Here is a 21,754-nt window from a genome sequence, read left to right on the forward strand (position 1 = left end):
TGACGCGTGCTGACGTCAGAGCGCGTCAGTCCGCAGCAGCAAACAGTTGTTTTCTCCAGTTCTGCTGCCTGCCTTGTCACTTGTCTTGCAGTCGTTTATGGCTCCTGACAGCGTTGTTTTTACGCACAAACAGTATTACGTGTGTTAAATTAGTACTCACTGTGACATCTAGAAGTCAAAGAACAAATCCGAACTGTATGTACTGAGAAGGACCCGAAATGCACCAACATGTCGTTATAGCGAAGAATGGCCTCTAGTGGAAGCACTTATACGCACCCATATGTCCTTAAACGCTGCTTTTTATATTCATTCCCTAACGTCCTGCCTCGACAATATAACATAAGAGGATGTCCAACCCTGAGAAATGACGCCCCCATTCCCCCCCGAGCAGTGGGAAAGCACACTACAGCAGTCCGGAGCTGAGCAGCTGCGCCAGAGTGCGGCGAGCCGGGGAGGAGATACGCGAACGCCGTTCTCCGGCTCCACTCGAGACGAGCCCTCTTCGCCTCTTGCCTTCATTTTTTAACATTATTCTAAGAGGGGAGGACGTGGCGAGTCTACATACTGGACATACATCAGATACATGTGCGTACGGGGCGCATACAAACACGGCGTTCTGTAGCGTCTTTTAGATTTGACGCGCTTTGATGTCATCCGGCGGATCGTGTCATTTATAGCAGCGGGTCGACATTAAACTAGACGCATATCATATCAAGAGTTATCATTACTCGCTTGCGGTTAGACATGGAAGATGGTCCGCCTTCCACAAGCTGTTTCCGAAGATTTACGGACTGTTTCATTGGCTCAAGTAGGTATACTTTTTGTTTTCCTGGTATTAGTAACTAAGGGTGTTGTAAAATGTAACGTTTTTACTTGCACTGCGTTGCAGCTGCACACTGGGAAACTTTTGGTTTGCTTAATTTCCAACGTGAAGTTTGGGTGGCAATATTTGCGCAACGGCTGCAAGATAGTGTGAATGATTATGCCCATTACAGTTAAGTTGTTTAGATAAGTGTCTGTCATCACCTGTTATGTGTGTTTACATTAAGTTTTTAGTGCACTAGCTGGGTGGGGACATACATGTGAAAGAGGGTGATGTCTCATCCTTTGAATTAAATAAGTGTGGCCCTAAACTTGTTTTTGTGATTTCCTCTCTCATTTAAAATGCACAGAGAGGATACACAATACACAAGTCAACTGTTGTCTACTGGAATGTTAATTAGCCAGTGTAATTTTTTTAGAGCAATCTAATGCAGGACAAGCCATGAAATGCAGAGACTTAACAGGGGTATTTAATTTAGTCTTTGATTAGTTTCACATGCAGAGAAATTATTGGAATTATTTCCCACAGCGCATAGCAGCTCAAAGTGAACAACAGTGTGGAGATGTTGTTGTGGTGACCTCCTCTGATGAATATCATGACAGAATTAGTATTGAACCAATTGACTTGAGAGCAAAAGCTGCGTGTAGTGGTACTAATGACAGACAGGTAAGCACGAATGTCACAGGCTTTACTGAAATGCCTGCTTATGTTGGTTCTCATATTAGGCAAGGTTTATTTCATTGCAGTCTTGGAGGATACATCACATACAAAATTAATACTATTCATACTTTAGAGCATGTTCCTGCAATAGGCATTAAAATGGCAGAATAATAGGGCACTGTGTTTACTATGCAACTTTACTTGTAGTGTGTTGACTTAGCCACAGGCCATTTTTTTGCATCCAAAATATATTTATTATTTATGCTATTTATTATTATTATTATTATTATTATTAATCACCCAGTGTGCTATTTGAGCTAATTTGTGAAGAGGTCTCTTGGCCAAGGAGATTTCTCCGTTATTGATGGAGATTGATACACACACACACACACACACACACACACACACACACACACACACACACACAAAAAAAAAGTATATATATATATATATATATATATATATATATATATATATATATATTTACCCTAATTTGTTTATTTAGGGACTTCAGCATCTATTTCACTAATAGACTAGTGTAAACTAAGTCTTAAACTACTAATTTTTAATACGAAAAACTCAGTACAACAGTCTTAACCGGTTTTGCTTCAGGATATATATTTCTTATAATTGTTTGATGTACGAAAGTAATTAAAAAAACACATTGAACTTAATGCTACAGAACCTTAAACCGCACAGGCTCATCAATATGCAAAAACATTTACAAGACATAGGCTTAATAGGAACATTGATATTTTAGTTTTACTTTGTCATTAAAAATATGTCTCATGAATTACGATGGTTCCGTGTTGTCGGCAGATGATAGTTCACAGCACATAACACATTGTGGTCTGCACGAACCATGTTTATCCACGCTGTAAGTGAAGCAGTATTTAATGTAGTCTGGGTCATATTTTCCATTACTTGTGTAGTTTTGTTCATGGTTTTCAAGCATGTCATGCAAAGTGCAGTATCTCCCTAATTTGACTAGATTACAAGTGAGAGATTCATTTGCATCAAAATATTGTATTGATTTTGATTGGACGGGTGGCCTTTGACACCAACAACAAAAGATGTGGGAGTTTTTTTTTTTTTTTTTTTTTTTTTTTGCTGTGCTAAATATACAGGCAATTTAGTTTTATTATCAGTTTCTCTACATATTTAAATGAGCACTTTTGTTTCTATTAGACATGATAGTCTAGACCTGTGTTGCCAACTCTCACAATACAAATAAGCAACCACAGCTTTAAACAAGCCCAATATGATTTATTATCAATTATTTATTATCAATAAATGAGCCTGCAACATATTAAACTGAAACCACTCTGAGTTTAAAAAGCAAAAACAGAAGTTGTTTTACAAAAATCATCAAATTGCAACAAAGCAGGAGGGCACGCACTATCCTCCGATCACCTGTGAGCAGAATAGGTTTGGCCTGTGATGATTGATAAGCCTACATTATAAATATATTTTAAAAATATCTCGTCCCTGCACCGTCCATCATCTCCTGTGTTTTCTCTCCATATCCGTACATCTCTGTTGGTGACATTGTTTGTGAAATTGTAGGCTGCGCTACAGCGACCATAAATGCAAAGAAATTTCAGATTTTTCTAACAAGCAACTATTTTTATTTTTTATTTTTAAATAAGCCCCCCAAAAAATCGCAACTCATGCCCCTTGATTTTTAACATGTCTTACCAAAAAAGAAGCCAAAGTGGCACCTCTGGTCTAGACCAACAGGAAGGTGGATGGAGAGAAAGGGGGGATGAGACTGGGACATGATGACACAGGCCGCATGATTTAGCTGTATAACTAAATATTAATGGAGACTCCCAGCAAAACATTCCAAATCAATATCAATCAGGAATAATGGAATATAAAGAATCATTCTGTTGAAAATGTATTATTATTTTACATTAGTGTTATTGCAATATATGCTCAGCGGTACGACTCCAGGAGTAGAGCGGTGTGGTGGTGAAGGGATCTTGCGGCTGGTGTGTCATTGCATCTCTCAGAGACAGTGCTGAGTCTGGGCTTCTTGCTGCTGTCTGTAAGGCTGCTGATATCAGCAGATCACCACACGTAAACAATGAAAATTCCACATTGATTTCTACTCAACATTTTTTTTTTTATTGAAATTTTGAATTTCAGGATTCTTATTATGCAAGTCTTATGAAATCACATAAACCGATATTTAAATTGATTCTGACTAGTCACACTAGAGTTGATTCACAACTTAATACATTAACTAACAATGAATAATACATTTGATACATTATTTATTAATCGTTGTTAATGTTAGTTAATACGAATATAACTTCGATGTTAGTTCATGTTCTCTTTAAAAATATTAACAGGTACAACTTTTGATGTTAATCATCTATTATTAAATGTTGAAATGAACTAAGATTTTAATGCGTTTTAGAAGTGGTTTTTATTGTTATTTCACGTTAACTAATGTTATCAAATAGAACCTTATTGTAAAGTGTTACCTTGGAATCTGAATGATAGAATGAGTCAGTTCTTTTAAAGAAAACAGTCTGAAAGACTTAGAAATTCCCCCTTAAGGAGTGACTTTAGAGGTTGGAATTTTGTGAGAATTATTTTTTTTGTTTGTTTGTTAATAGGATGCATTATATCTGAAAACATTTTATAACATTATTAAATATCGTTACAACCATATATTCTGTGTTGGTAGCCAAACACCAAGTTTTGTGCTACTGTACTGAGGAAACACACACTTACGACACATGTATCCGAATGCAACACTGAACAGGCAGAGGTGAACGAACAGAGCTGAAACGGTCTTTCGTGACCTTTCAATTCTCCGCTGTAATGCGATCTCATGCATAATACAGCGCAGTGATTGGATTAAAACTGTTCATTCTCATGAATAAATGCAGAGAAAAGCTCAGAACCTAATGACATGGACGCTCACTTGCAGCCAATCATCACTCCAGGTTAACTTTTCGTGACGTTGATTCAACATTGTTTTTTAAACCGGAAGAACGAAATAGCTAAAAACGAAAAAAAAAAGAATCACTTTTCTCTTTATAATAAACATAATGAGTGCTTTTGTTGTTTTCATTGAGGTGCAGCCTGTACTGTAAACATCTTGAAAATGTGTTTTAGGGTTTCATGACCTTTTAAATAATATGCTTAGTAAAGCCAAACAAACACAAAGCACATTAATTTGTACCCAAATTTAATTTGGCAGTATAGTAAGATGTTATCTCACTGATTAGATGTGGAAAAAGTTGTTCAGTCTTACGACAGCTTTTTTTTGTTTTTTATTAGAATGTCATGTTACCGGTGGTGTGGTGTTGTTTTATATCAGCTCTGCCCTAGTGTATGTGATGGACCTCTGAACAGAGGCCGTTTTTGAGGCTATTCCAGGTCAACACTAATATGATCTGACAGGCCATCTACAGAAAGCTTAACTCAATGAAGAACGCTGCATTGTCATGCAGGAAACGCTCATCGAAGACACTTCCTCCCCCAGCTGTATGTCATTTAATCATCCCAGTGAATTCCCTCTTCAAAGGGCCTTTCACTAAATACGAGTCAATGAAACAGCCTCACGTGATATACATTCAGCACTCTGCCAGACGTATAAAATGCCAAGTTGCACTTGAAGATCTCATTAAGAAGTCCAACTGGACAATTACAACGTTTTCAGATGAATCTTTTCTTTCTTGGTTCACTGTGTGGAGGTAGCAAGGCATTAACATGTTTGAATCCAGTGTTTGCAAAATGTCCTGTCCACTGTCCTGCCTTCAATCATTTTTGAAGGAAGTACAAATGTGTTCTTGCTGCCTATGATATCCCACAATCCTGTTCATGCTGTTCGCTTGTTGGTGGAAAGAATACAAATGGTGTCTGATGGAGCAGTTGGAAATGTTCTAATGGTTTTATCATTAGAACAACACATTAGATCATTATATGTGGAATCGGAAGTTTAAAGGACGTGCCTTCATTCACAAACAATGCCACTGACTTCAGTTTTGGCACATCCAAAAAAAAAAAACCCATTAGTCATGGCATATATTGGCATGTGGGTGATGCAAGTTTGTCTCTTGCCTGTGGACTAGTAGTGTACTTATAATCTTAAAAGTGTTTTTTTTTTTTTGTACTTAACACTAAACACTAAAGTACACTTTTGAAAAGTTCAAATTACACATTTTTTCTTTAAAGTAGATTTTAAATCATGGTTTGAAAAATTACACTTATTTTGATGTTGACGTAAGGTACCTGGTTTTAAATTAACTGTAGTGTGTTATGTGATATTACGCTTAAAGTTAATGTATTTTAATGTATGCAACTTCTCCATTACAAATGTGTAATATATATATATATATATATATATATATAGTGGGGAGAACAAGTATTTGATACACTGCCGATTTTGCAGGTTTTTCTACTTACAAAGCATGTAGAGGTCTGTAATTTTTATCATAGGTACACTTCAACTGTGAGAGACGGAATCTAAAACAAAAATCCAGAAAATCACATTGTATGATTTTTAAATAATTAATTTGCATTTTATTTCATGACATAAGTATTTGATCTCCTACCAACCATTCTGGCTCTCACAGACCTGTTAGTTTTTCTTTAAGAAGCCCTCCTGTTCTCCACTCATTACCTGTATTAACTGCACCTGTTTGAACTCGTTACCTGTATAAAAGACACCTGTCCACACACACAATCAAACAGACTCCAACCTCTCCACAATGGTCAAGACCAGAGAGCTGTGTAAGGACATTAGGGATAAAATTGTAGACCTGCACAAGGCTGGGATGGGCTACAGGACAATAGGCAAGCAGCTTGGTGAGAAGGCAACAACTGTTGGCGCAATTATTAGAAAATGTAAGAAGTTCAAGATGACGGTCAATCTCCCTCGGTCTGGGGCACCATGCAAGATCTCACCTCGTGGGGCATCAATGATCATGAGGAAGGTGAGGGATCAGCCCAGAACTACACGGCAGGACCTGGTCAATGGCCTGAAGAGAGCTGGGACCACAGTCTCAAAGAAAACCATTAGTAACACATTACGCTGTCATGGATAAAAATCCTGCAGCGCACGCAAGGTCCTCCTGCTCAAGCCAGCGCATGTCCAGGCCCATCTGAAGTTTGCCAATGACCATCTGGATGATTCAGAGGAGGAATGGGAGAAGGTCATGTGGTCTGATGAGACAAAAATAGAGCTTTTTGGTCTAAACTCCACTCGCCGTGTTTGGAGGAAGAAGAAAGATGAGTACAACCCCAAGAACACCATCCCAACCATGAAGCATGGAGGAGGAAACATCATTCTTTGGGGATGCTTTTCTGCAAAGGGGACAGGACGACTGCACCGTATTGAGGGGAGGATGGATGGGGCCATGTATCACGAGATCTTGGCCAAAAACCTCCTTCCCTCAGTAAGAGCATTGAACATGGGTCATGGCTGGGTCTTCCAGCATGACAACGACCCGAAACACACAGTCAGGGCAACTAAGGAGTGGCTCCGTAAGAAGCACCTCAAGGTCCTGGATTGGCCTAGCCAGTCTCCAGACCTGAACCCAATAGAAAATCTTTGGAGTAGGGCTGCAACTAACGATTATTTTGATAATCGATTAATCGGACGATTATTTTTTCGGTTAATCGATTAATCGGATAGTTTTTTTAAAAAATTCAATTTGATTTTTGTTTATAACTAAATAAAACCCTAAATCAGGGTATTTATGTGTAAAAGTGTACTTTAAAAAGTGCAAAAGCCACACATTGAGTTTTACTAATATAATCTTAAATTTTTACATTTTAAACCCCAAACACAAAAGTTTGTCCAGTTTTTAAACAGTAAAACTTCTTTAAATATCCAAAATATATATAAACAAAACAAAATATTGAGTTGCGCTGCTCATATAAACTTCACATTATGAAATTAGGACACAAACATGTTTGTAATAAGATATTAAGCAGCAGATTTTGAATTCCAATGTAGAATGCGATCTGTTATTTCTTGATAACAGACCGCTGCGAAGTATAAAGCCGGTCGCACACCGGACGCGCAGCTCAGCGCCGCGCCGCGCCACGGTTTTTAAATTCGAACACATTATTCTCTATGAGAGTACACACACCGGCGGCGCCTTTCGGCGTCTGTCCGCGGCGCCCAGCAACGGCTCAGGACCGTGTTCAAAATCCTGCCGCGCCACAGAGCGCCATTTAAATATTTGTATATTAAATTTACATGTATGTGTCTCAAATCGTAGTTAATGTATATACGGACTTAACCTTGTGCTGCAATATACATTTAGTTTTATATTTATTTACAGAAATCAGAAAATTGCTGATGCTAACGGATTTTCAGGTGACAGTTGTCCTAGACGTGGCGCGGCGCGGCGCTGAGCTGCGCGTCCGGTGTGCGACCGGCTTAACACACCAGAAAAACAGAGCGTTGCTATGGACGCAGGATTCTAACCGTAGAGACGGAACGGACTATTTTCTTTAGCGGAAGCAATACAATCATTTTTAAATCAATAAACTCCTTTTTAAAGCAATATTTTGTGTAAAATAATTGATTTATTTGGTGGGTAGCCATGTAATAAGCGGGATTATCCCTTACATAGTAGACAAATGCTATAAAAAGAGAGCGGAATGGAGGTACGCAGCTGACAACAGGCTTGGTTAAAAGTACAGGAAAAATGATGTATTACTGCACAAGCATTCGCTGAAAACCACTGACTACAGTGACTAAAAAACAATATTTTACTGCTGCTGTTATTTAACTGCCTTTATATTTAGTGCTTCACTTTGTAAACACCATTTAATTTAACCTATTTCTGCGGTAGCGCTATTTTAATCCATCACTTATGTTGCGAGCGAACTGATTGCGCAACCTGATGCTCGATACAAAATAGATCTAGTGTGACTGTCCCGAAGTTAGTAAACAAAGCTGTTTACACAGTAGCATTGAATTCAACTAGACTATACCATTTTCACATCTTCATATACAGTTTTTGCTTGCCGTGCTGATGTTTCTCTCCGATTACTCTCTGCCATTTCGCGTGACTGCGTTGTCATGAAAGTGACGTCATCAGCAACGCTCCCCGTGACGTGAGCAGACCAACTAATCGACAATGACATTCGTTGACAACGATTTTCATAATCGATTATTATCGATTTTATCGATTAGTTGTTGCAGCCCTACTTTGGAGGGAGCTGAAAGTCCGTATTGCCCAGCGACAGCCCCGAAACCTGAAGGATCTGGTGAAGGTCTGTATGGAGGAGTGGGCCAAAATCCCTGCTGCAGTGTGTGCAAACCTGGTCAAGAAATACAGGAAACGTATGATCTCTGTAATTACAAACAAAGGTTTCTGTACCAAATATTAAGTTCTGCTTTTCTGATGTATCAAATACTTATGTCATGCAATAAAATGCAAATTAATTACTTAAAAATCATACACTGTGATTTTCTGGATTTTTGTTTTAGATTACGTCACTCACAATTGAAGAGTACCTATGATAAAAATTACAGAGTTCTACATGCTTTGTAAGTGGGAAAACCTGCCAAATCGGCAGTGTATCAAATACTTGTTCTCCCCACTGTATATATATATACACAGGACATAAGTTTCAATGGAATTGACATTACAGTATTTTTCATAAATGCTTGTCAGTACATTGGTAGTGCAATTAAACCATATTCCAGAAACAAAATTATTATGAAATTACTTAAGAGGCACTAAGTTCAACTAATTGCATTTAATACGCATTTAAACTAATTTAAACTAAATAGTTTTCAATTAATTGTAAATAACATCTTATAATTGTCGAAAAAAAGGACTACATTCAGTTTGCACTTAAGCATGTTCTTTTAAAGGATAGTATTTGTGTAATAAATACTCTTTTCTAAAGGGAATGAAAGTACATGTACACAAATGCCTCTAGCTACACAAGCTCGATTTTGTAAATTGTTGCGTTCTGAAATGTCATTCTGCATTTCATTATGCAATGCATGTACGTTTTGCATTCTTTTTCTCAATGCCACAAAGGCCACTAAGCGATCATTAGTGTTAACCAAGGGTGTCACTAGACTCTTCAAGGAGAACTCAAATTTTTTTGTAAATTTGGAGTGCTGTCAGTACAGAGAACAACGACAAAAATCGGTGTTGCCTACACCATGTTATCCTCTTTTTAAAATTTGCACCCTGTTGACTTAAATGGGGCAAGTTTTAAACCTGCTTTTAACCTCTTAACATCCTTGATGTGTCATTACAAGGTCCCAACCATGTAAGTGATTCCTGCAGAGTGAGCACGGTGAATCTGACTGCAGTAGATGTGAAAGATATGAATAAAAGTGATCTTAGGTAACTAAACCTATGTGCGTGAACTCGACAATCGATTTTTGTCGTTGTTCTCTGTACTGACAGCACTCCAAATTTACAAAAAAATGAGCTCAATGTTAAAATTTACCAGAGTTCTCCTTTAAGTTTTGATGTTTTGCTGAAAATCATTGTCTGATGATGACGTAGATTGCAGTAGATGGATTCTGTACATCTGCAAAAAGGCTTTCCTATTCATTGAACGTTATCATATACCTAATTTTAATTATTTAAAATTGAAGGCTGATTGTAATGCCAGCTGAAAGAATCCTGCACGTCCTCTTGAATCAAACGCCACTGCTCAGCCCCCTCGCTGTGCTCCTCCTCCTTCACTTTTCAGTTGCAGTCGAGTTGCAGTCAGTCATATGATTATTCATAAAATAACATTGTAGCTGACGAGAGGTAACTACCAGGCTAACGCTTATTGCTGTGATAATAAGTAGTATGTGAATTTGTAATATTTGCAGTAGTTGAATGAGGACATCCTGTTCTCCAGATCTAATTTACTTGGCACAGATTTGATCGATAACATTAGCTTGTTAACTGCTAAAAGAATGCTTGCTTATCTCTTCTAATTTGGCATTGTTTGTGGCTTGATTTAAAGGCCCACTGAAGTGATGTGTTGACGTTATTTCCACTAAAACAGGAAGCTAAGGCTGGACATATGGAATGGCTCCTCCCCCTTTTCAAATAGCCAATAGCGTTTAGTTTACCTCACAGACTGCGCGTCGTACTTGACAGCACCATGGAAGCGAATCCGAGCGCTGATTATACGCTGGATTCAATAGTAGAGGTGTGAATAAATTGTAGCCATTTCATTCTTAACCAACGTACAGTTGGAAAAATGAATAAAACTCAAGCATTTGAGCAACCGAATACTCATCTCCAACCCATATACCCCGTGACGTATTTATAGCATAGGGACGGGGCGCTTTAGATTCTAGAGGGCATTTGATTGGACAGAAGATGTGATGAGAAGCTGAAGTCCGCTGTGATGTCTTAAAAATCTGTGATCCATTTTAGCGGAAGTTAGAGACTGTTTTGAATGCTTATATCTCCTAAATGTGAATATTGTCATTGTTTTGAAACAAAACAGCTTATTCATAATCTTAAGGCTAATATATTCATACTAAAAGATTAAAAAAATCTCGGGTTACGACTGTACGACTGGGAATGAGAGACTGCGTCGATGACGACACTTTGGGAAACGTCCCCCAGCGTAGCACCTCTGAAGCATGTATGAAACTAAGCCAATCGTTATTGGTGTTGCGTCATGATGTAACGTGTGACGGCATACACGGAAGCTAAAAAGGGACGCCGGCACACAACAGCGTTAGCTTCTGTGACAAAGCAAGTCAAGGAACAAGGGTTACAGTCGTAACCCGAGACGTTCCCTTTCAACTCGCACCATGTCGATGACGACACTTTAGGGAACAAGTACCCACTATGCCACAACGAGCCCCACCTGTCCCAGTGTGAAGCTGCGCACAGGCACACTTAGGACGAGAGCACTAGAGTGCCTGGCATAGAAGGAATGTCCAGGCTATAGAATCTGATAAAAGTATGAGGGATGGCCCATCCTGCTGCATCGCACACTTCTTGGATCTGGGCCCCTGAAAGGATGACTCTAAAGAACGCCATGCCTCTGGTTGAATGAGCCCTCACGGCCAAAGGTGAAGGCAAGCTGCACACCTGATAGGCCATAGAGATAGCCTGAATGATCCAGTTTCTGATGGTCTGTTTGGATGCGGGAAGCCCCTTCTTGGGCAACCCAAAGCACACCAGCAACTGGTCTGACTTCCGCCATGAAGAAGACCTCTGGACATAGATCTTGAGAGCTCTGACAGGGCAGAGCAAATAAAGTCTTTCTTCATCCGCCGTCACGTGAGGTGGAGGATGAAAAGCCTGCAGAACCGTAGGCCGTGCCACATTAGATGGCACTCGCAGGTCTCATCCTCCAAGCACCACGGAGGAAACGTACGACCAGCTGATGTCTCCCCAGGGGCCCATCACCCAAAGGAGCGTGGAAAGCCGCAATGGCAGTCACGTACACCTTGAGTGTGGACAGGGTAAGACCATCCGTGAAGCGATCTTGGAGGAACTCCAGCACTGAAGCCACCGGGCAGTTAACTGGGTCCACCTCACGCTCGCTACACCAATTGGTGAACACATTCCATTTTAGGTCGCACAGATTCCTCGTGGATGGAGCTCTAGAGCTAAGTATGGTCTCGACTACTCCTGCTGACAGGCCGGCCTCTCTGTACTGTGCCCCCTCAGAGGCCAGACCCACAGTTTCCATAACTCTGGCCGAGGGTGAAATTTTGAGCCCTCTGCCTGCGTCAGCAGGTCCCTCCTGATGGGAATCTCCAAAGGAGGGCCGTCTAGGAGCAATATGTTGGAAATCCATACTCGGGCCGGCCACAACAGAGCTATCTGACTCCGTCTCGGCGAACCCTCTCTAGAACTCCCGGGAGCAGAGAGATCGGGGGAAATGCATACAGACGCAGCCTCTGCCACCTCTGCACCATGACATCAGACCCCAGCGGGGCTGAATGTGTGAGGGAGAACCACAGTGGTCAGTGTGACGTCTCTCGAGATGCAAGCAGATCCCCCTCCACAGGGCCGAACCTCTCGCATATCGACTTTACCACTTCGGGTGAAGTCTCCATTCCCCGGGCCTCAGCCCCTTCCTCCGGTCCTACCCCAAAGCAACAAATAAAATAAAATTCCTTATCAAAATTTATAAGGAAAGACAAGTATTTTATTTAGGCTTGGCTTGTAGGGAATTCCAAACCTGCGTATATTCAAACGCACATAACTATAGAACCCATTCTAAATGCTCATGTGAACGCCATCAGCGTTTCTCACAGGTTCGCGTTTAAAGTCTGTGTAGAGAGAATGGTGTCGTCTTAGCGGCCCCTAATTTAATAACAAATGATCATTGCGACGGAAGCAAATAAATTAAAACTAACTTTAGATGGAAATAACTTAACTCTGCTGTAAAGCCGAAACAATCTCTGTTACCTTAAATTATACGCTTATCTCTGAAAAGCTGCTTTGAGACAATCTACATTGTTAAAAGCGCTATATAAATGAAGATGACTTGACTTGACTTGACTTGACAGGATGTCTGTTCCCTGATTCTGGTCCCCTGGGATGTATGTTGCTCTGAGAGACAACAGTCTCCCCTTGGACTACGGGTGGATCTGATGAGCCAGTCTGCATAGAGGGAGGGATCTCAGAAACCCCTGATGATTGATATAGGCCACCACTGACATATTTTCTGACGTCACAAGGACGTGGTGACCTTTGAGGTCTGGCAGAAAGCCCCTCAGAGCTTGGAGGACTGCCAGAATTTCCAGGCAATTTATGTGCCAGCAGGAAAGATGGTCCTGCCATAGACCTCTCGTAAAGCGGCCGTCCATGACCTCGCCCCAGCCTGTGAGGGAGGAGTCTGTCAAAACGGCTTTCTAGTGACATGACGCTCCCAGCACGGGACCCTGGGACAGAAACCAAGGTTTTTCCACATAGATAGGGAACGAAGGCATCTGCGCATAACCCTGATCAAGCGTAACGGGTTCCCCCTCAGAGAAAACCCCTTGGTTTTCAATCACCACTGCAGGGCCCTCGTCCAGCAGGCCAAATGGAATGATGTTGGACACTGCTGCCATGAACCCTAACACTCTCTGAAAATGTTTTACAGAGATGGCTTGGCCTAGCTTTATCCTGGTCACCATGGCCAGGATGGACTCGATCCATGCAGGAGACAATTGTGCCCACATCGTTATCGAGTCCCATACCACTCCCAGGAACGTGGTTCTCTGGGCTGGCACCAACACACTTTTCTTTGTGTTGAGTCTCAACCCCAAGCTCTGGATTTGGACATGGATGACATCTCGATGCCAAACTGCCAGCTCCCGTGATTGGGCCATAAAAAGCCAGTCGTAGATATAGTTTAGCACCCTGATACCCTGAAGCCTCAGCGGAGCTAGAGCTACATCCATGCCTTCAGTAAATGTGTGAGGGGAGAGAGCTAGGCCGAAAGGAAGGATACGATATTGGAATACTTGCTACCCCCAAAAGCAAACCTCAGGAACTTCCTGTGAGATGGAAGGATGGATATGTGGAAGTATGCATCCTTCAGATCTATCGTGACAAACCAATCCTTGGATTTGATTTAACTCACGATGATGGGAATGGTGAGCATCTTGAACCTGAACTTCCTCAGAGACCGATTCAACTGCCTGAGATCTATAATTGGACGCAACCCCCCATCCTTCTTGGGAACGATGAAGTAACGGCTGTAAAACCCGGACTCCCTGTCCGGCAGAGGAACACGTTCTATGGCCTCCTTTACCAGCAGGGAGTTTACTTCCATATATGTTCCAATACCCGACCCTGCTCTGGGTCGACTGCAGTCTAAACCACCCCGCTGAAATTCGGTGGGCGGAAACTGAACTGCAGTCTGTACCCTTTCTGTATGGTGCGCAGGACCTAAGGAGAAATATTCGTCAGATTTTTCCATGCCTCGAAATATTCTACTAAGGGAACCAATCTCTCGAGGCTGGTTTCGGGTATCATTTGAGATTCGTTCTCGACCCCCTGAAGCAGCTCTCCGGCAGGGTTCGATCGGAAACTATTCTCGGTGTACGGACGTGAGCGCTGCCTGGCCGCAAGCCTGTGGAGCAGACAGAGCAGCGAGCGTTCGCTGGGAATCGATGTGTCCCGAACCGCACCTGACGGCGGGATACAAACATCGATTTGCTGTGGGCTCCGCGGAGGAGACGACCTCAATCTCTCTGTCACGGGTAGGGCAGCCCGAAGAGATCCTACATTTGATAGGACCTCTTCCCGGAAGCCTTTTTCGCCTGAAGGACGGCCCTCAGGTCGACCTGCTTTTGCTGAGGCTTCGGCTGAGCATGCTTTCTATGCCCCCAAGCTCCTTGAGGGGGGGCTTTAGAGGCAACACTCTTTTTGTGCCTGTCTGTGGGCTGAGGAGCTGGTGGATGGCTGCGGTTGCCCACTGGGGGCAGACTTCTTGGATTTTGAGCGGTGAGGTAAATACTGCTTTAAGGCTACAGACTGCTTTTCGCCTCCTGAAACCTGTCGACGACAGTGTTTACTGCGTCGCCGAACAGGCCAGAAGGCAAAATAGCACCATCAAGGAGGAAAGCCCTGTCTTTCTCCTTGATGCCCAACAGATTTAGCCATATATGTCTTACCATAGCCACCATGGAACGGCCGATAGCACGGGCTGTTTCCTAGGTGACTCGGAGAGACAGGTCTGCAGCCTTACGCAATTCCGCGATGTCATCTGGAGTTGATCCCTCGCCCTCATAAATATCCTTCAGAAGGTCGGCCTGGTATCCTTGTAGTACTGCCATGGTATGCAGACTCGACCCGCAGCCATATAAGCCCTGCCCACCAAAGCAGATGTATCGCGGCAGGGTTTGGTGGGCAGCACCAGGGTTTTTAGGGATGTTGCAATGTCGGGGGAAAGATAGCTGGCCAGAGGCTCTTCCACCCACGGCATCATCCCATAGCCACTTTCTCTTGCCCCCACAATATTACTGTAGTCTAATACAGTGGGATTGGCCAGACTAGAAGAGTGTGGCTTTTTCCATGATTCACACAAAAAAATGCAAACCCCGGTGATGGGGTTGTTCTCTGTGCTGCAGGAAGCACTCATCAAGTTTGCTTTTTACTTGCGCTTCCTGCCTTTCACATGACCAGCTGATATTTAATCTGTCCACTGCACGAGAAACAACCTCAACCAGCTCCTCATGTGGAGTGGCGAGTCATCTCCAAAATCCAGCCTTCTATGCTGAGCACATCCACTTCCTCGGAAGCAGACAGCTCTTACACCGGGTTCTCCGCTCGTGAGGAAGAAGCCGCTGGGTGGGCTTCCGCATGAGGCAGGAGAACATCGGAACTGGCAGAGGATTCCTGAGAAAGTGCCTCAGCAGTCTCAGGATCCCCTGTCAGATCCATTTGTGAACCCCATGATGTGCGCGAGCCTGACCATCCTCATCAGAAATAGCAAAGCTGGAGCGCAGTACTCGGATCGGTAGTTTTTCACAATTCTCACAAGCAGCTCCCTCGAGAGCTGCCTGAGCGTGCTGCGTTCCTTCGAAAGGGAACTTGAATTTTGATTTCAGGGGGCCTTTAAGCATCATCAGTGAAAGCTTGTTTTGCATTGTCACCACCCAATAGTAACTAGCTTTGATGCTTAAAAAAGTAAAAAAACAAAACAAAAAAAAAACGAATTAAATGATCTGTAGTACGCACTTGCATTAATGTTTGTTGCATAATATGATTAAAGAAAATGAATAAATAAATATGACTCCCAAAGTCATGTTTTTTTTATATTTTGGTGCTGTTTTTGCAACAAAAAAAGAAAATCTTTCTGGGTGAGCATGCCCCCCCAAAAAACTTTGGTGGCCCTGTGCCCCAGTGATGATCAGACACTAGAAAAACCCCTGGTGTTAACTATCTTCATGCTACAGTTACAGTTACATTTTGAAGAGTATCTTTTTGAGCAAGTTAGATCAAGTTTATTAAACTGTCAACTTCTTTTGACATTTTTAAGATGTGTCGAGTTATATATAGTTTATTTAAAAATTTTTTTTTAAGTATCTCAAGACCCTGCATTCTGTTCCATTCCTGAACCTCTCACATCTGCCCACATTTGAGCCCTGCTGAAACCTCAAATATTTCAGCTACATTGTGACAGTAAAAGAACATTTGAAATGTGGAAAACTAAGAAGGAATCTCGTTTGATATACTCATTGGTTCATCATATAAACTTTCCATGAGATGATCACACTTGCTCTGTTACTCAGCACCCTGCTCTTCTGATGATGTCAGTTGATACTCAACTCCAGAGCTCCTTTATGACCTTGTGTTTAGGGATCTCCAAAAGCAGACCGTGAATCTGCTGTTCTCATCAGAGTTTTCCTTTGGTCCCATTGCTCTGCTGGAAACAGGAATTCTCCAGATGTGGCGGCATCTTTGGCCTCATGTGCGAGCAGCTCTGTCAGATCAAACACCCCCCCTCCATCTTTTGAACAGAGGCATACAGGAAGTATGGATGAGAATCGTGAGAAATTGAACAATTCTGGTTCCGATTCCACTTAAAGGGTTACTTCAGGATTTAGCATTAAGCTTTGTATTAGTAGAAAACCTGTAGTATTTTCGAATTACCATGCTTTCCCCCCTCATATCCCCCTGAGAGGAGAGATTTATGTATTTTTTGTCTGGAAAAAATCCTCCGATGACGCAAAAATCGTCATTTTGCATCATCGGAGGATTTTCTGTCCAGAGGCTAAAGACTACAGCCAGTAGATGGCGTTGTTCCGCATGTTTACAACCCGCCCATAGAGGGTGGGATCTCCCTCACAGACTGTACACAGTATCAGCCGTCTTTCTTTGGAAGCTAAGCTAGCATGCTCTTGTTCTGTGGAGAAAGCTGAATAATAGGAGAAAGCTGAGTAAGTAAGGGTTACCATCTTCCTTTTCCCGGACTTGTCCGGCGGGCGAGACTGTTAAAAATGTCCGGGATTCGGCTTTTGCGTTCTGCGGTCGCCATTCATTGTTTACATGCACACCTCTCGTTTCAATCTAACTGAATTAATTCCGATCGGTGAATCTGACTGTAGTGTTTACATGAACGCTAAACAAGTGATCGGTTGATGTGCGCTTTACCCTTGCTAAGAAAATTTCCGCTCCTCCGTGAGAGATGCGAGACCCGGCGCGTCTAGTAATGACGCCATCGGCCTCGCGCCGTTCTCCCGCGGCCGTCAGCCTCGTCCTGCTCGCCACAGTAAACATGATGAATGGCGACTGTAGAACGCAAAAGCCGAATCCTGGACATTTTGGGTCTCTAAATCCCTGGCAAACTCATCACTTACTTAGGCTAGCCTTGTTGTTTTCAACTGTGCTCTCTAACCGGTAGGCGTGGCCTCCTAAGGCAGCGAAGCAAGTGCATTCTGGGAGTTGTTGTCTTTCATCCACATAAGCCAAAAATACATTTTCTGGCTTTTCTCAGTCTAGAAAGCTCCAAATTCAAAAATGTATCCACATTTCTTCTACTTAAATAACCTATTTTAAATACACATTCATCTTCCCAGAGGTGAAGTATCCCTTTAAAGATATAATGAGCAATTTCTGAGAAACACTGTTGATATTTGAAATCGAATGGGCTACATTTAAATCATGGCTGTGGATTGATCCCCCCCCCCCTCCCCAGGTTACAGGTTGCCCTATCAAGCAAAAACAAAGAAACCTCAGTGTCCATTTCTAACGTCTCTCCAGCACTGGAAAGCTTGTATTACTGCAGATCCTAGCTCTTGCCTGACCATAACCCTTCCTCTTCCAATTATATTCCTCTGACCTTTTCCTCTTTGGTAATATCTCAGCCATCTCTCATTCTACAGTCTTTCTACATATGTCCAGCTCTCTCCTCCCCCATTATGAGTAGATACTATTGCTGATTTGCTACTAGAATGTTTTGGTGCTCCCTGGATCGATTTGATCCACTTTGTTTTTTCTCCTGTTTACACAGCCAGGACTATATACAAACACTATATTTTTTTAAGCACACGCACAGAACTGACATTTAACAAAAATTCACAAAATTGTTGGTTTAGCTGTTGATTTAAATCGTCAGAAATCGCTTAATGATTCAATTTCCTTAGTTCTACCAACATACATTTAAACCAGTACTGCATTAGAATTGATTCTCGATTCCCACCCCATAAAGATGTGTTGACTACTTATCCATTATGTACCTACATTCACTATATCTTATACATTTCTCATACTGTACAGTGTACATACATTAAAACAAACCCCTTACCCTAAAGTGCCCCATTATTCTATTTTAAACGTTCCTCATTTTGTAATTTTGGAGGTCTCCTACATTAGATTTACTTGCATCAAAGGTAAAAAAAACACTTTAATTTTCTCATAATATGCAATGGACGTCACCTCATTTCTCAAAGAGTCTGAACTCCTACAGTCTCAGCTACAATTGCAGTGTTTGATGGCAGATCAAATTAGAAGTTGTTTTTGGGCAGCCAATGAAAACCATAGGCTGGCATTATGCAAATGTGTTACTTTGTTACGTATGTATGTAACAGAAAGTGAGACTGTTATTGCTGACAATTCTTTCACTGCATCCTTGAGCGAATTTACTTCATTACATTTACAATCACAAACAGCTGTATTACACACTGCACTTTAGCGTCTGGCACATAACTTATCCCGCACTATTTGTGCTACAGACATGAGTGATTGTTTTTTCTTTTCTTTTTTTTATTATGCTTATGCTGGTTGTCTGGTGGGTGGGCTCTTTTGACGTGGGGTAAACAACTACTCAGAACACCCTACTGTTGCAACCACACAGCAACAATCTAAAAAACATGCACTCAGAACACCTTAAAAACTACTGTCACACATAAATAGGCTATGGTAGTTGAGCAAATTTTGCTCTATGTAATCTATTTATTTCTTCCCAAATTCAGTGTTTACCATTTCCTTTTAATGGCTTAATTACATTTTAATAATAAAAAGAATGATGTGTAATGAATGAGTTGAATTCAGAAAACTTTTTCAATTAAATTATTTATTAAAATTTTAACAATAAAAGTGTTCTATAAAAACTATAAAAATTTCTATAAAATTTTTGTGTTGTCTGTTTTAATTTGCCAGGATGCTGTGTTTTATGATTTAATACAAATTTATTATAAAAAAAAATCAAATGAATGCATAAAACTTTAACTTAATAATAATATTTTTTTTTTTTAAATGTAATCAAATGAAATTCCTTTAAAAAAAAATTTATCAAACACTGCTGCACAACGGATGTTTACAGTTTTACATGGACAAACATTGTGTGATATTCCTAAAAAAAAAATGTTTTAATGAACTGTATTATTATTAGTGCTAACATTACGTTGTGAAGATTCTGCTATATTTCTGTCATCATTTCAAGTTCAACCATACTTTTGTTTTGGCAGGTGGTAGTGACGGCATTTGAGTTTCTATGTGTTCTGTGTGTAGTTTTTTCAAAGAAATTGTGAAATTTTCATATTTTAACAATATATTTTATATAAACATATTTTATATGATTATTAGCAGTAGAATTAGTAGTATTATTTTATTAATATACACTGAATGACCAATAATGTTTCAGGCATCACAATGTGCCTTGTTACATCAATCACAGTGATGCTAAAATATGGACCTGTTTTTGTGGTGGCAGACGTTCAAAGGTCATGTTTTCGAGACTTAGGTATGTTGTTCTTGTTTATGCATTGTAACCGGAGTGGAATGTTTTCTTTGTAACATTTAAAAAAATACATAGAACTGGAAAGCTAGCAAAACAGCTTTAGAGGTTGACTCGAGTCAAAAAGAATTTACTTAAAACTATTCATTTAGAAGGAAGTGTGATTGTAACTCACATTCATCAGGATTGTTTGTGCATTGGATTTCTCATACATGGTGATAATTGTATATATTTGAATTGACTGGTAAAAGATTCAGCATTCACTGTCACTGTGGCCTGAGAGCAAAAGTGAATTTCTCACTCTGTATGTGATGGAAAACTTTGGCCGCTGGACTTCTCAGAGCTTCCTAATCACAAGAGTCTGTATGCTAACCGCTTAGAGGTAAATTTACAGTGAAAACATATCAGTGTGAATAACTTGGCTGTGGTATTTTAAAGGGCAAGGCCTTATGAACATGGGGTAAAGGACTCTAGTTGGGGAGCACACAGATACAGCGGTGGCTTATCTCAATCTCAGCTCGTCATTTATTGCCGATACCCTTTCTTCCTAATGACCACAGCCACAAGAGTGGAAATAATGCAAATTACTTTTCCATGAAAGTCACTGTGTGTGTCGTGTTACTGTAAATCTACTAGGCCTAGGGTAAGTGTACCCATTAAGTCTAGGTTTTTTTCATAGATATTGACATGGTTTATAAGAAAAATAATTTGTTAAAATGCAAGATTTATCTCTCATTTGAAAATGTATTAATTAGTTGATGTACATTTTAGAATATAAAATTAAGATATTTTAGGAATAAAGTCGGAAGTCTGGCATCATGGGCTTTATTGGTACTTTGGCACCATTTAAGCTTGTATGTGTTCCAAATAAGCCCACATCATCATTGATTCACAAAATATAAAAATGTATTGATTTTAAAGAAGTAAAACATCAATATATTCATTCAGTGACAGGGAAGTATTAAAAAAAATAAATTTTGCTAATGTTTGATTAGAGCCCTAGGTGGGATGGGTAGGTGTTAGTGGCCGGTGGTCTGGAGCCTTAAGTCGGCTTGACTGGAGTTGTAGCTGGAGTCAAGCTGGAAGTTTGACCGGGTGTATCTCGGGAAGGAAGCCGAGTTGGGGCTCCATACTCTGGGGTTAGGGGGTCCCCTATAGTTGGCCATCAACACCCCCAACACCAACACCGGGAGAAGCATTATGTATATGCCTGGTTATACATAAGTGGCTTTAGGACAAGTCTATCTCATTTGAATGAATGTGTGTAATATGTAGGCCTATCTAAATATAGTTGTAAATAAGGTTAGTTTAAAAGGTTAGTAAGGTAAAAGCACACAAATAAATGTTATCATAAACATAAATGTGTTGGCTATAGTTTGCATGTGTTTTGTGGCACTGTACCATTTAAGCCCATCTTAAAAAGAAGTTAATTTATAAATAATCTTCTCTACAAAACATTTTATGATGTATTTATTTGTAAATGAATGTAAGATGAATCTCAAAACATTTATTGTTTGCAGTTCACATGCTTAATTCTTTGGCAGTCTAGCCTTTCTGTAAGGCTAATGGTTTGACCTAGAGATTAGCTTTGAACGCAAGCTAATACAACTCATCTTTCCATTT

The 21,754-nt window shown here is 40.8% G+C and overlaps 1 protein-coding gene across 2 annotated transcripts in view; it reads left to right on the top strand.

Annotated features, from left to right (window-relative positions):
* Positions 1-441: 441 nt before the first annotated feature.
* The window catches only part of pde10a (phosphodiesterase 10A), a 110,713-nt gene continuing 89,400 nt past the window's right edge, over positions 442-21,754 (top strand). The window contains exon 1 of one of the 2 annotated variants that reach the window (XM_081351418.1): positions 442-808. In XM_081351418.1, the coding sequence (XP_081207544.1) occupies positions 745-808 (64 nt within the window). In that variant the 5' untranslated portion in view covers positions 442-744. The remainder of the gene's footprint in view (positions 809-21,754) is intronic. The other variant, XM_081351417.1, reaches the window with a different exon arrangement.

This window comes from Scardinius erythrophthalmus (assembly GCF_964197995.2).
Source record: "Scardinius erythrophthalmus genome assembly, chromosome: 21".
Taxonomy (NCBI): Eukaryota; Metazoa; Chordata; class Actinopteri; order Cypriniformes; family Leuciscidae; genus Scardinius; species Scardinius erythrophthalmus.